Source organism: Anabas testudineus, chromosome 7 (assembly GCF_900324465.2).
Source record: "Anabas testudineus chromosome 7, fAnaTes1.2, whole genome shotgun sequence".
Classification (NCBI taxonomy): Eukaryota; Metazoa; Chordata; class Actinopteri; order Anabantiformes; family Anabantidae; genus Anabas; species Anabas testudineus.
The window spans coordinates 16,368,546-16,384,338 of NC_046616.1; the positions used below are offsets into that span (position 1 = coordinate 16,368,546).

The window sequence follows — 15,793 nt, forward strand, 5'->3', positions numbered from 1 at the left end:
AACGCTGTGACTGACTCCCATCTGTCTATTACTTCAAGTGGAACACTGTGGGCGGTGTTCCAATCACATACATAAAGCTGGAGGAGTGTGGGGCGTTTTATGAGATAAAAATGCATCCTAACTAATAAACCTTTAGGAAGCAATCAAACCTGACAAAATACAAGCTTCTGCCATACTTTCAGTAGGGGTAGTTCAAGTGGCAGCATCCAAGTGTTGAAAAGCTGGACCAAAAACACGTGAGAGTTATCATTTTTCGGACAATATTTCCACTTCAGGTGCTGTGACCACATTTAGTTTTGATGCAGCAGCACTGCAAGGATGAGACACCGGTCCACTGCAAACAGGGAGTGCCTAATGTAGTGAGATGTGTTTCAACACTCCCAAAGACAGGAGACAATAAAAGCCAGCTGTGTACGTAAAAAGAAGCATGTCTGACCATCTCATGTGTCACCTGCCTTCACACACACACACACACACACACTCAGGATTATACTTTTCTACAAACCTGCAGCCTGTTCACATGGAGACACACGTGCCTTTGTGAGCATACACACATACACACGCAGGCTTATTTGATTCATGTGGTTCGGGCAACTATTTTAATGAGTTCTATTATAAACTGTGGGGGAGGCCACAGCAAAATGTAGTGGTAAATCCATGCATGCACAATTCAGCAATCACGGGATCCAAGTAAATCATTTTTAAAAAGCATATTGCAGTTATAAAGATGTGATTATTCACATGCTCAGAATGTATGGCATACTGTAACTCCGCTGCCATGGTGGAATATCCAATTTCACTGGCTATCACAATAATTTAGCAAATCAAACTAGATTGTGATTTTTGCCTCCCATTTAAGGCACATCGTTTGATAGAATTAACAGAATAGTGCAACCATTATAATATTCAGGCAGACCAGTCAAGATCTCAATGTGAGATCATTCCGTTACATGGTGCTGGCATGAGCTGAAGAACTACAGTTTTAAATTTGGGAAGATGCAGATGAAATTAGCTTTAAAAAAAATATACAAGAAATAGCATTTTTTAGAAAATACTACTTCCTAGAGTATCGTCTACAAATATCTTTCATCCACAGTCTGACAAGCGAAAACATGCAGTTTAGTACTGGTGTTCAACATCATGTGCAAAAAATAAAAATGAATAAAATCTTAGCTTTTGAGCATTTTTTTTTCTTAAAACACAAAAGTTATTATTATTATTATTTAGACTGTTGATTAATTTTGTGAAAATCTGAAAATCTTTGCAGTGCTGTATGAAGCCATCAGGAGAGATCAACTTGTACTGCATCAAAACAAAGGGTAAGTCACCTACTGTTGAAAAGATTCAGATAAAGGTTTCTCCTCAGGAGCTACATACTTACAGGTGACCTGATAATAAGTTTTTGTTTTAATGAGACTGGCACGTGCATTTTGCTTTGTCAAACGTTAAGATACGTCAGATATCAAGGCTTAAAGCAAGTCTATAGGCTGAAAGCATCATTCACACTTCATTGAGAAGCACACAAATCTGATTTTGCAGCTTTATTTATAGTAAAAATACTTATAGATACATACAAGCTGTACATAAATTGTGTCAAAAAACTCAACATAAAAGTCTCCTTATGGTCAAGAAAGCTGATAAAATGAAGGCAAAAACATGAGAAAAATCATGAAATGTTTGCACTGCTTTAAAAAAGTGTGCAAGTGCTAGGCATTCAGTTTTCACACTGTGGAGATTTTGAAGTTTCCTGAACCGTCTGTCATACATTTGAAATGAATCTAATCTTTCAAGATTTAGCAACATAAACTTTATTCCATAGGATGAAGTTTATAATATCATCAGTCGTGAAGTCACTGTGAGAAATTCTCGAGGTGAAATTAAGTTTCAACGTTTCCTTCGGCCCTTTTAGGAAATATCCACTAAACCCAACTCCTTCTGAGGCTCAATAAAGGCATGTGAAATAACATAGAACGGCAGAACTGCAGAAGCCTCTGTACGTCCATCATGTGCTGACAATGACCTGGTGTGCCAATGGTTTGTTACAGTGTCCACACTAGCTATGTTTTTTTTTTTTCAGCAATTCAAGAGCACCAAGCTGATATAACTTCTCTATTTACACAAAGAATTTAAGAGGTGATGTTCAAGAATGGCACCGCTGTGCATTTTGGTCATCAATTTATGATGAAAGCAAAACTGAAGGTGGGTTTGATGCTTCATGAACCATTGGCAACATGTCTGTGAGTTACATTAGCTGCCTATTTTAATACTTTATTACTTTCTGGTGATTATACCATGTGGTATGGCAAAGTATTGTACCATCTGCCACACAAAGGCAAGTCCGCGGTCCCAATACGCAAGTTCTTTCCCCTACAAAGTCCAAAGAGGCTTACAAAGTGAATCAATATCAGATGAAAAGCTCCATTACAGAGCCATTAATGTGATAAAATATAAACCTTTCTTCATTGCATCTACACACTGGCCTTTTCATTCATCATTCCTCATCAAGCCCATTTGTTTTATAGAACTATATCACATACAATCAATTTTGCCCACCAGTCAAATTGTGAGCATTGTGTTTGTTTTTTTTTGTTTCCCCTCTCTATGTCCGTCAGATTGTTCTTTCTTGGACCTAATACTCAGCGTACCAAAGTGTGCAGACACCTACTGTTTCAAACTGGCAGTGTTCTAAGTTATCTCCCACCTTATCTGCTGATATTGCCCTCTACTCTTGCCTCCTCGTCTGTAGCTAAATGTCTATGAGGCAGAAGTCTTGACATGTTCAGTCGCTCTGACCCAGATGTCGATGTCGCCTCACTCGTTCAGGGATAAGATGATGTCATCCTCAAGGTCAGAGATGTCAGAGCTGTCTGTTTGTGTGACACACAAATGTTTAAAACAAACAAAAAAGAGACATTTAACACAGAAACAACACACGGCATGTTCAGCTCCTCACCATTGTCACCATCCAGATCCACATCGTCATTATCAGAGTCATCCTCATCATTGTCATCCTCATCATCATCCCCGACGTCAGCATCCTCTTCCAGGAGACGCGCCACCTCCTCATCAGAAGGAGAGAATTCATCATTCCCATCATCCTCCTCTTCATCATCCTCATCCTCTCCCCCGTTTTCGTTATCTAGCTCGGCGATAAGGGGATCTGTATCGACATCATCATCGGAGTCGTCGTCGTCGTCGTCGTCTTCCTCCTGATCGTCATCCTCCTGGCGTGCAGATGACAAAAAGCTCAAATAAGACTCATTTTTATCTGTTGCTAAAAAAATTAAATAGGTTCTGCTTCATCAGGCATAAAAAAACAAACCTGGTCCTCTTCATCCTCCTCCTCTTCCTCTGCGAGTCTCTGCCGGCCAACTTCATATAGCCTACACACCGTGTCAGTGTTCACAGAGTCTTGGTTCTATGGGACAGAAAATGTAATTCTTTAATATATTTCCAGGTACAGAAATTATTACAACCTTTGGCAAAACTAAAAACACAACACAACATCGTGACGAGAATTTACCTCAATTACAGCCAGGTAGCAGTCTTTGGTATCTGTGCAAAGGTCAAATATATTCCTCTTGACGTCAATAGTAGCTGAGAAAAGAACAAAGAACCCATATGTAGTTCATTTAAGAAAAAATAAAAATAAATAAATAAATAATACTGTAATGAAACAAGGATGCCAACTACTGAAAATGCATAGTACTTGGACAGCTTCAGCTTCAAAAGTAGTTTGGCTACTAAGTGTTCATTGGGTTTCTCTGAATCTCTTGAAGGTTGGTTCATGCACATAAGATTACAACATAATCAGGTATTGTACCTAGTTATTAGCTTGTCTGCCAAAATCAACACTGGCATATTCTCAAAGTCAGCACAATAAAAAGTAGAAAATGTTAACAACTGGTGGGCTCAGTGGACAAACAGAACAATCATTTGCATTTTACAGACTACACAGCAAATCAAGAATGCCCTCTGGGATGTAGGTGAAAAAATTTCCTTATCAAGGATCAAGAGAAAACATTATGACCATAAAAAGGATTTACTATAAGATACAAACAACCCCAGGGTAAACTTCAAAAACAGAAAGGTCAAGCTGCAATACACAAAAACATTTACAGTTCTGTAACAAAGCTCTATGTACACTGAAATCAAAACTTAACTTCTATCAAAACTATGTAAAGAGTGGAGGGAAAAAACATGCAATTCATGACCCAGTGCATTAGGCCATCCGTCAAGCAAGTTATGACTTGGACACGTGGCTGTCAAAGGGCAGAGCTAGAAAAGCTGTGTGTCGGCTCAAATTCAGCCAAAGTTATGTTGAAAGCAAAAAAACATATCATTATGAATTAAAGTGAGGTGGGGGCAGGAAGACTTACCGATTGGTTTGTAGTCAGTGGCATTGAAAGTCCTAAACGATGAACCAAATGGGCTTTTCATTTGCATCTCCATCATTTCGTCTTCGTCATCGGCCTGCAACATTGCTGTAATAACAAGGAGCCACAGAAAGCGAGAGAGGGAGAAAATAAAAGCCATGCACAGTGGGCTGGATAGGCGCGTTTCTGGCTCTTGAGAGGTTTCAATGGTTGTTGTATGAGCAGAGTTGTTACGGCACGGCCATGGCTCTTCCTGTGAGGTGGCATGAACCAGCTGGCTCTCTCAGTTGCCAGTCCAACTGATTCTTCTGTCCATATGGCTCTGAGTGACTGTGGCATCAAACACACGCATGCATGTGCACACACACACACACGCACCTCTACAGGCTTAGTTCACACCTCTCTCCAAATACACACATGCTCACTTTGCTCATAATTACCAGCCTTCCACTCAAACACACCTTTCACACAAGCTGACTGTGGAGCGAGTTGTAGGCTTGATGCCAAATGCTCTACATTTCCTATTTTGCAGTGAGATTTACCTCCATAGATGACGGTGCCGCTGTTGTTGAAGACTATTCTGCACTGGTCCAGAGCGGGAACTGTGTGAAGGAGATGGAAGGTCCGCAGATCCCACTGAAACTCCAGCTAAAGACCATAACATTTGTTTTTACGTGCATCAACTAAAAGAGCTACACAATTAACTACACAATAATTAAAACCGTCCTCTGGTTAGTAAATTAAATTTTTACTGCAATAAATATTTAACATTTACCAGAGAAATCAAAACACAATAGTCATCCCATCATTGGAGCGACTGCCAATTGAATCAGGGATGCATTTTTTTTTTTTGTTCGGGTTACCTTGGTCCATTTCTAAACAAGCACTTCCTAATCAATATAAACATTAATTTTAGCAATTAATTCAAACAAATAAGCTTTTTTCCTCATGGCAATTTCATTTCTTTCAAACTGAAAGGGCCATCAACACAATGAATCAAACAAATACAAAACAAACACACATTACCTTCAAAGCTCAATTAACTATTGCACTAACTCCTAATGTCCTGTACTCGTAACACTCGAGTGTCAAGGATACAATTTCTGTGTTTACGATGACCTCCAGACCATTGGGATGAAACACACCACTGATGTTCATGTTGAACTTGTCGAATTTGTGGATCGCCTGAGCCGTTCGTACATCCCACAGCACACCGTCGTTCAGTACCAGGTCATCAGTGGGGTTGAAGGTGGCACAGTTCCTTTTGTAGTTGTTAGCCAGGTCCGGGTTGTTGAGAGTCAGAGTGACCTGCCCTGTCTGAATGTCATAAATCTAGCAAAGAGAAGCACCACACGTGAACACTCAACTTATAAACGTGTTTTTCCTGAATTTGTTATTTTAAAGTGTATAGTACGTACACGTGCTACATGTTCCTTTGTCCCAATAACACGATCTTGTGAAAGCTTACTGAACTCCACGTAATGATCACCCAGAAAGGAATGCCTGAAGACAATGAAACATTTCACATTAATCAAGCAAGTGAGAGTATAAAAGGTGAGTTGTTTTATTACTTAAAGATATTGTAGAATTACTCTAAATCAATCAGCACTCCCAGTATTGTCTCAGTTAAACTAGACCACATACTGTACATGGAGGCAGTGTGGCACAGGCAGGAGCAGTCTCTAACTGAACTGACTGGCTGGTCAGGCAGGAGTCAAGTGGTACATGTGCATGTTCATCCTGAGCATTTCGTGGCCGGTACGTTTCAATATCTAAGATTTTAACTTAAGTGAATGCATTTTGTATGTAGCTGGTAAAAGTTCACTCAATTGTGCAAAAATTACTTACTTCATGATAAACACTGATTTCATGCCCCACAGTGCAGACAACGGATAACTCCAAGAAGCTGATGTTAAGAGCAGAGAACCATCCTAAAAATACAAAATATATTATATATTTTAATATTTTTTAATTATGTTAAAAAATGCTTGCTTTGAAAAATAATAAATAAATAATATAATGTAAGATTGTATGAAAACTGTTGTTCTCTTGGTAACCTTTCTCTACTGACCCGTGAGGGCTCGAGGTGAGTGATGGCTGAATTGTGACAGTTGTAGCTGGCTTCTTCCTGGCCTGTAAACACATTGTAAAGTTTGAGCTGCCCTGTGCACGTCCCAAGCATCAGGAACCGCTCTCGAGCTGAGAAGGCACAACACATGAATCCACTCTCATCTTCGTCTGCCTCCCTAAACACTGAGATGGGGCGGAACCTGAGCAAAAAATATAAAATAAAATAGAGAATGCAGAGGCATTTTTGTGGATGATGGTCAAGTAATCAGACTTAGTATTCAAGGATTTAACAAAGCCCACCTGCTGAAGATGAGGTGTCTGTCAAAGCATCCTCCATCTACTCCTCCATATTTAGGATATATAACCCTCCGTGTGTGTCGAGATGTAAAGTTGATGGGTGCTTGGCGTCTCTGTTTGGGCTCAGGGCACTGATGCGGAGTGAAGAGAGAGAAAGGAGGGCATGTTGCAACTGGGTTTTTACAGCGTGCATGCTGTTCCCTCAGGTACTCTGTGATAATGCTGTCTAATGCAGGTGGGGAGGGCAGGTGCCTGTCAAACTGCTTCTTCATGGCTGGACTCTGGCTGAATGCGCCATGGTCAGACTTCTGCCTCAGCACCCGAGGCTTCTTGCAGGTCGCTGCACCACACCCTGTTTGCCGTTCACGAGAGAAAACAATCCGGCCGATCAGTGGCGAGCCACTGTTACAGTGGGGGACAGATGTTGATGGGAAAGCAGAACAAGACCCAGTGGTCTGTGATGTACAGGCTCGTGTTTGTGAATGGCTGGATCCCGGTGTGACTGAATGAGAAGGATGGTTTCCGAGTCTTGAACCAACACCGTTGGCCAGCCGTGGTGTGCGGGGGAGAGTAGCAACAGGAGAGGCAGTTGGAGGAGGAGCAACAGGAGGGAAAGCAGAAGCTGAATGTGAGGAATGAGACAGACATGCCATCGGGAGATCTGCTTCTTTGGTGAGTGTGGTGGCCGTGTCATGAAGGCCTTTGGCCACAAGGTGGTTCCTAATAAGCAACAGCAGCTCTTTCTCAGGGAACGTGATCCTGGACTGAGCAACCACACTGGCTCTCTGGAGCCACGCTAGAGACACGTCTGTACCAATGAGCAAAGGTTTCCCAGAAATCCTTTCTATCAACTCAGCTGCGAACTTACAGAACTTGACATGTTCGCTGCGTTTGTCCTGGAGCACAGGCTCCTTCATGAGCTGCTGGATGTGTCCGCTGCTGAGCAAAGGCAGCTTGCTGATGATCTGTCTGACGGAGCTGGAGCGAGACAGACCCACCAGAGCCTTACAGGCCAGAGCTCGAATCTGATCTGCATCTGTAATGGGCATCTTCACTGTCAGCAGAGACAGCAGCACCTACAGGACAGACGCAGAATGTAAGCTGGAAACAATGGCTGACAGAACAGAGGGCATGTTTGAAAATAATTGTTTTGATTAGGAAGGCTCTCAACTGGATTAATTGACCCAGTGTTGTAGTTGCAGCCATCCTAAGACCTGCACACAAGCTCTAAATGAAAGGGAAAGGTACGTCAATGTCTCCTTTGTCATTTATTTTGTTCTAGGAAAGATAAAGGGAGACATTGTTCTTTTACAATTCCTTGTTTAGAGAGTATATAACCCACCCTGCCATAAATAATGACAAAGTGGATTTTATCTGTCTATTCAAGGTAAATATATTTGTGTAAATAAGTTAATAATCATGTGTAGCCTTGTTATTTACTGATAAACTGTCACACACTGTGGACACATCAAAAGCTTCAAACAGCAAAACGATTTGACTGATCTGTAAAAATATTCATCACTTTTTATGATCTGTAGTTTCATTGTCAGGATCCTGTACTATTACCAGCCATCTGATTGGTCAGTCATTAGGTAGTTGACAGGTTTTCATCAGATCTGCTGAATTTAACCTGCTCTGGAGCGAGTTGGCCCTGCAGCGCAGGCTTACCATGGTGATTTAGCCCTGTTAAAACTGATCCAGCTTTGTGTTTCTGGAATATTTCACTTAAGCCCAAATCAGCTGGATAACCCACTAATCTTGCTTCACAATAGAAGCCGCAGGTTAAGTTGGAGCTTCTTAGGGAGATGGTCGTCTGTTCCTAAATCCCCATTTTACAGCCTGACGTACATTTTATACCAAAGTATTTGAAGAGTTACACATCTTTTCTTCTTTCAGGATGGAAAATGTGTGTGGACGTGTGTGTGCTACTCTGGCACCACTTCATACAACTCATCTTACAGAATCAAGTAGCTCTACCTTGATGCCATTGTTGGATTGCACCACATTCCACATCTTAGTGAGCACGCTTTCATTGGCTTTGGTCTGCTGGGGCAGCCGGCGACGGGGGGTGCCTGCAATGAACTTGCCAATGCTGGACATGCGTTTGTCTGGAGCACAGACGCAGTTGATGACAACCTGCAGAGCCGACTTCTGAATCTCTGCATCATTCACAAATACCTCTCCCTCTGCTACTGCCAAGACAATACTCATTCCTGAGAGAAAAAGCCAAAAATTAAATAAAAAACAAAATTCGCAAAATTTAATTTTTTAAAAATGGAGTTGTGCCATCTCTCAGTGGAGCTGGGCACAGATTTTATGAAATGACCAAAAATTCAAAAATACAAAGCTGCTTCATAACATTGTGTGGAAGAATTAATCCCAAACGTTCTGCACTACTTTCTGAAAATGCAGTCACATACTCATTGTTCAAAGCAGGAAGTAAGTAAGTGTCCTATTGGAATGAATGTGTTAGTAACTTGACTGTATTAAAATAGTTTTACACTTTCTCTGCATAACAGCAAAACACTTCATTGTGATCATATTCTAAGCTATCCCTTATCGGTGTGCCTGATCACAACTAAAATATTATTTATTACATTTCTAAATAAGAGTTAAGTTTTAATAAATGGATGTTTGCTGTATGGACTTACCGACAGTGGAAACAGTCGATCTTTCCTCATCAAGCACAGCAACAGCCTCAGACAACAACAGCTGAGTCTTTGGAACAACTGTGAGGATGCTCAGGATGTCCAGGGCATAACGCACTGTATCACTCCTAATAATAAAATAATAAATAAATAAATGAATAAATAACTGCAACATAATATTAGAAATTAAATTTTTATTTAATTAAATTAAATAGAGAAATGGGAATTCTATGACTAAGAGGAAAATCTGTCTTGTCAGTACCTGCCATAGTAGGTCCTCCAGTCACAGGCAATGGAAATGAGTTGTAGGAGGAGCTGGACACAAGACAGCTTGTGGAAGACCTCTGCTGGTTCCCAGTACAGCCGGAGTGGACCGTACTCTATCAAAAACTCCATCATTTCCACCACCTGTTCACGGCTATAGCTGACTGCCTGGTGAACAAGACGGGAACACAAATGATCACTAAAAGAACACAAAGTCTGACATATAAAAGATAAAAAGAACAATTGTAAAATGCATTCAGAAATGTTTACATTAAGAAGTGAAGTGTTTTATAATAATAATCTCAGTTATTCTTTCTCCTTCCTTTGTGTACCTTGTAATATGGCTGGGAGTGAATAGGAGCACCACCTTCTGTGCGCTGCAGGGATTGCTTCACCTGCTCTACCTTGATTGCCAGATGGGCCTCAAAGTATCTGCGCAGAGCCATGCAGGTGTGCTTGGCCGTCTGCCTACTGGAGAAAATCTCATCATCACTCAGCAGTGCTCCCTGGTCTTCAGGATTTAAGATCTCCAGTGTGCTAATCTGGAAACAGTCGGTTGAATACACAGTCAGCATATGTGTTGCATTTTGATATTACACTGACTGCTTCTTTTATCAGTTCTCAAGATGTATTTTCATACAGATGACTAAGTTGACATGATGAGGATCATATGTAGTGGGCTGTTGCATTGTCCTACCAGATTGACAAGGCGTCGGAGCCCGTCCTGCTTGTCAAAAAGCTCCAGAACAGCGCGGAAAGAAAAAGAGATGGAGAAGAACATGGTGGCGTGGCAGCAGCCTGATGCATGTGAGCATTCCAGCAGCCACAGCGTGTAACCAACCACATCTGACAGGATGGAGTGGGGCAACATGCATACCTTGAGGGGAGAGGACACAGCAAGGATGAAAAAATGTAAACTGCTTCTATATTCAAATACCTGGCTATTAATGTAACAGAAACTTCTGAGAATCAGGATACATTAACTAGTTCTGCAAAAGAAAATGGTAGAGAAATGTGCTGTTAATTTCACTATATTGCACATATTGTGTATCAAATTCTACAGTGGCAAGAAAAAGTATGTGAACCTTTTGGAATTTCATGGTTTTCTGCATTAATCTGTCATAAAATGTGATCTGAGCTTTATCAAAGACAACCCATGTCTATACTGAGATCAACTATAAAAACCAAATGTGTTCTTTCCAAATAGTTCAATGCCCTGCTTGTTAAATGTTTTACCTACTGTAGGCTCATGAACACAGATGTTACCCAGTTCCAATGATGCCTTCAAATCTTTGACTGTCACTCTGGTTTGTTTCTTTATCTCATTGATGAGTGTTTGTTGTGCTCTTGGGGTGGTTTTGACTGACCGCCCACTTCTTGGTAGAGTAGCCACAGTCCCAAAGTGTCTCCATTTGTACATTGTTTGCCGAACTGTAAACTAGTGACTTTTTGAAATCACTTTGTAACCCTTTCCTGCTTCATGTAAATCAACAATTCTTGATCACAGATCTTCTGAAAGCTTCTAAAAGTGATATATAAAGATATGGAAGATAAGAATTTGCCGAATTTTTGGGCATTTTTTTACTGCAGAAAACCATGAAATTCCAAAAGGTTGAAATACTTTTTCTTGCCACTGTATCCTTGTGTATATATGTTATGTGTATCTGTTTAGTACCCTCTCCATGGCATCTTGGTTATAGGCAAGGTAGTAAAGACATAGAGACACTCCAGTAGCAGCCATTGATGGCCTGGGAATTTCCAGCAATTTCTGAACTCCTCCATGAGCTACAAACTCTGCTGCAAACTTCTTGTGCAACAGCAAAGATGCAAGATACTGTGAAGAGAGAATAAAAGTTATTTAAAAATTAGAGTTTGACCCCATGTCATGGCACCATGGAGCATCAGCCACAACAAAGAGTGCTTACCTTGAGAGCTTCAAAGGTAAGTTGCACATCATTGGTCTGCTTTAGATCCATATAATGCATAAGTAGCTCACGAGCTCCCATCTGCATGAATACTGCCAGCAACTGTAGGTAGAACAGGAGGAGGAATGCAAAGTGTTTTGCTTTAGTATGAAACTCTCTAAATGGCTATTTATCAGAACCTTTGGTACACCATCCAAAACAAAGCCTCGGTGTCATCAATATTTTCTGCAAAGGCAGGTGACCTGTCTAAACCATAATTAAAAAATACTGCCATCTGCTGGTAGTTCTGTGACAAAACAAGGGAAAGACCTCCACGACCTAAAGCGATAAAGTTTCATATGCTGCACAGCTACAATCTGAAAAATGCCATTTTTACCAGATCTGCTACTAACTACTAGCTACTAGCTATTATAATCATTATTTATCAATCTGCAAACTACTTTCTTTATTCATTGTCAGAAAATTGTGAAAATTGCTTCTTTTCCACAGCCCAATTTTACTAAATGAGCTTGTTTCATTATCATCACACAACATCTGTCCAAAAAACACTAGGTTTGACATATTGTATAACAAAGAATGTAAGAAATACTGTATTTGTGAATTTGAAGCCATAAAAAGTTTTGCATATTTAGCCTAAAAATATATTAACTGATTATTCAAATATTTGCAGATTACTTTTAATTAAATGAGAAATTCCTGCAGCTTTGTATTTTACTTTACAATGTGTAAGCTGATGATAGCAGACCAACCTCCTGGTACTCCCCCAGCGGAGTGAGATACTGCAGGATGAGCCTCTGCTCTATCTCTGGGGTCAGAGGGTACAGATGATAGTTGTTGCCAATCACCCAGGGGCTCATCTCAGACCAGCTGCTATTAGAGAGCTCACTGAAGTTCCTCTCCAGCTCCGGTGAAGAGAAATGTAGCTTCTGTTTTGAGGTCTTTCCACTTTCCCTCTCTGCCCTTCTTTTTAGGTAACCGCTACCATCAGACATGCCTTGGTGTATCAGTGAACCCGGGGCAGACATGGGCTTCATCATAGTTTTAACAGCCGAGCTTGCACGGCTGCTGGTTTTATGAGGGGAACTGAGACGGAACGAAAGCTCGTTTTCAGGCTCAATGGTTGAGAAAGAAATTTCACCATCATCCTCTTGCCCTGTCTTCTCCTTTTCAGTTCCATTTCTGTCCGGAGTGAAGGACTTCTCTTCAAAGCCTCCATCAACAGTCTCCTCATCCAAAGGTAGTAAAGGCTCACTCAAAGTCTTCCTGGGACTGGGTCGTTTGATTTCTCTTTTGTTCTCAGCATCCTTATCTTGAAGCTCACGCAGCCGATGCAACATTAAAGGCACCTGTCAAAGTAGAGCATGATAAACAAGTTGATGGATGCTGCTTCACACCACCTACTAATGATAGAAACGTATTCCGATGCTTTAAACTAGCTATTACTGTGAAAAGTCACATAATTTAATAATACAAAATTGACATTTGACACAACAGAATCCTTTACTGACCAAAACAGAGTTCTCCTCCCTGTAGTTGGCTGCAATGTCCTGGTTCTCCATGGCACCAGCCAATAAGCCTGTGGCATAGATTCTGAGGGGCTGCTCAGCCTCCTGAGCCCATTTAAACAGCCTTTCAACTATGCCTTCCTAAGAAACCCAAACACAAAATAATTGATAGACTTATGTAGGTAAAAGAATTCCCAATAAGAATAAATGCATTAAAATGTACAGTAGTAACTTAAAGGTTTGTGAGTCAAGTTTTTCAAATGAACCTTTGGAACACATATCACCTTAAAAGAAAACAGAGAGCCATGAGTCTATGTCCATATGTCAACAAAGAACGGTAGTTAAAGTGTAACCAATCTGCAGGCTGGACTGTGATTCCACAAACAAAAAAGACTCATGTTGTCTCTGTTTATCTAATTTTGACGTGTTATGAGCAGCGATCATGTGGTGTCTTACTTTATAACACTACTGCTTATTAGCAAAAACACATTTGAAGAAAAACATACCTTTTCCTGAAAAACAACAGCTGTCTCCAATCCAGGCATGATGTTCTGCAGCAGGCGACAAGCTGCAGCATTGAGGGAAAACTCTCGGCTGGTCATCACATAGCTATTTACCAACTGGAAGAGGAAGAGGAATTTTTTTTGCCCCCCCTCTGATTAAAACACAAGACTTATTTTGTTTTGTACAACAACAATCTCAATTCAGTAAATCAGTTCTTACTGTGTTCATGAAGTCGTCATTCTTAAAAAGGATCTTAAGTAGGTGGCCTAAGACACATTCTGGATCTGCTCTCCCTGGTGGCCAAGAGCAAAACGTGAAAATATGCACACTATTCAAACCCCCAGTGATCTAGCCATTGTTTGTTGTCTTTTCATACCTGGATGACGATCATCAAAAGGGTCTGGGTCTGCTTTGTGGTACTCCTCAGTCTCCTTCTCGACAAGCTCAGAGATTCTGAAAGATACAGCACATCAACCCATTTATCCCTCGTTAAGTTGCCCTCAACTAATGCTAATAAAACATAAACAAAAAGCATCACCACTTACTTTGTGAGGATGTTAACAAGCTCCTGAGTGCTTCCTTGTTGATCTCTTTCCCACTGTTCTAGTAGAGCAGTCAGCTCTGCCTTGGAGTCCACACTGGCAGATGCCGACGCCATAGCGATGTCTATCAGGACAGCATGCATTTAATATATCTATCTATCTCTAAGAGTGGAAGTAGTATTCTCTGTTTTACTAGTAAATGTACTAATACTATTTCCTAAAACGATGTACTTTTTAACAGAACTCAAGGCAGAAACATTGCCTCTGTGGTTATTATAATTATATTATTATTAGTTATGTGTCACTTACTTCATGTAAATAATTAGTTTTTAGAAGCTCTTCTAATGCTTTGTATGCAACAATCATATATTTTTAACTAACAAGTAACTGAAACTATGACACATTGATACACAGTTTACAGTCCACATTTAACCACTACAAAGTACATCAGACAAAGTGCTTCTGCTTTTTGTGACTTAATAAAAAGTAAACAATAACACCACTGAGACACAAAATACAGCTTGACAGTTGTTCAGCCGGCCGAAACAGTCGCAAGATGTGTTTCGCTAAGCTCGAGAGAACAAAGAGCGAAGGAGATGATTCACCCCACCGCAACAAAACATCACACAGCTGAGTGTGCAGGTGCAACAGCCCTCCGGGGATTGCAACTGTCAAACAAGCAGCACTGCAGCTTGTAGTATGCTCTGCTGTTAGCATACACAAAATACCTTAGCATACATTTTTTCTTTGATTGGGAACTACACTCTCAGCTCTAACATTTGGCATGATCTCCTGTAGTCAATTACAGCTCATACTTAGCATCCCTGGCAGCTGCAAACTCAGACACTGCCTGTTGCGATGTTTGGCTAACTAGACTCTGGCTAAACAAGGAAGCTAATCTACTTAGCTCTTCAGTGATACCCTTAAACTAGCTACTTTTGAATTCCGCTCCTACATATAACGTTGAACCTGAGTTCACCTGAGAATCCGGACGTATTGTGTCAGACTTAAATCACACTCAAACCAACGAAACCTTCCACCAGAGGTAACCTAACACTGAGGTATTAGCTACACCAAAGGTAAACCTGGCTACGTAGCTAGCATGCTAACTTTACCTCGTTGCTCCGCTCAGTTCTTCTTCGGTTTTAACAAATTTACCAACACTTGTGTCCACCGATATCAGCCCAAACCTGATTGTGCCCAGGTAAATATCTTCGTATCGATCACTGTATCACAGCCAAAGCTTAATTAGCTGTATAGCAGCTTTGTGTTCACGGTTTATTATCATTATGGCAAACACGTTCCTCACGTCATTTCAAATGCGACCGTCTGCTTTTAATGACGAAACGATTGACTAGCAAAACACTTTGAAATGTATTTTTTATATCATGTATCTGCGTTTGATAACTTTACAATTTCCTTTCCACCAATTTTATTTTTCGTGTTGATTTACTTTTACCATGTTTTTTTCTGTAACGTTTGACGTCTAGTCCTGACAGCACTACTGTGACCGTACGCACCATGTGTTGTAATGCTCCTGTTAAATAAAGCACAGAAAGTAAATTACTATTACTATTTATTAAAATTGCGGATTCATTGCAAAGTCTCACATATTTTAATCTTGCAAGATAATACAAGAAAATAAAGACCCACAAGAAACAT

General features: G+C 40.5%; 1 protein-coding gene across 1 annotated transcript; it reads right to left on the reverse strand.

Annotated features, from left to right (window-relative positions):
- Positions 1 to 1,526: 1,526 nt before the first annotated feature.
- Positions 1,527 to 15,451, reverse strand: LOC113167383 (DDB1- and CUL4-associated factor 1). The gene is made up of 25 exons (XM_026367947.2): positions 15,247 to 15,451; positions 14,135 to 14,255; positions 13,966 to 14,042; positions 13,809 to 13,882; positions 13,592 to 13,705; positions 13,089 to 13,226; positions 12,330 to 12,926; positions 11,581 to 11,682; positions 11,331 to 11,489; positions 10,353 to 10,532; positions 9,988 to 10,197; positions 9,654 to 9,823; positions 9,395 to 9,519; positions 8,721 to 8,956; positions 6,747 to 7,819; positions 6,448 to 6,646; positions 6,225 to 6,307; positions 5,795 to 5,879; positions 5,475 to 5,708; positions 4,919 to 5,012; positions 4,380 to 4,484; positions 3,524 to 3,597; positions 3,323 to 3,418; positions 2,954 to 3,224; positions 1,527 to 2,867 (listed from the first exon to the last, which is right to left on the reverse strand). The coding sequence occupies exons 2-25, from the start codon at positions 14,245 to 14,247 to the stop codon at positions 2,812 to 2,814; spliced, it is 4,665 nt and encodes a 1,554-aa protein (XP_026223732.1). The 5' UTR covers positions 14,248 to 14,255; positions 15,247 to 15,451; the 3' UTR covers positions 1,527 to 2,811.
- Positions 15,452 to 15,793: the final 342 nt, after the last annotated feature.

Bases quoted from the DNA above. Each gene is read 5' to 3' on its own strand.
- LOC113167383 (XM_026367947.2), bottom strand. From the start codon at position 14,247: ATGGCGTCGGCATCTGCCAGTGTGGACTCCAAGGCAGAGCTGACTGCT. The intron at 13,706-13,808 runs GTAAGAACTGAT...TTCCTCTTCCAG, and splicing joins ATGACGACTTCATGAACACA to TTGGTAAATAGCTATGTGAT. The intron at 3,225-3,322 runs GTTTGTTTTTTT...TCTGCACGCCAG, and splicing joins AGGAGGATGAAGAGGACCAG to GAGGATGACGATCAGGAGGA.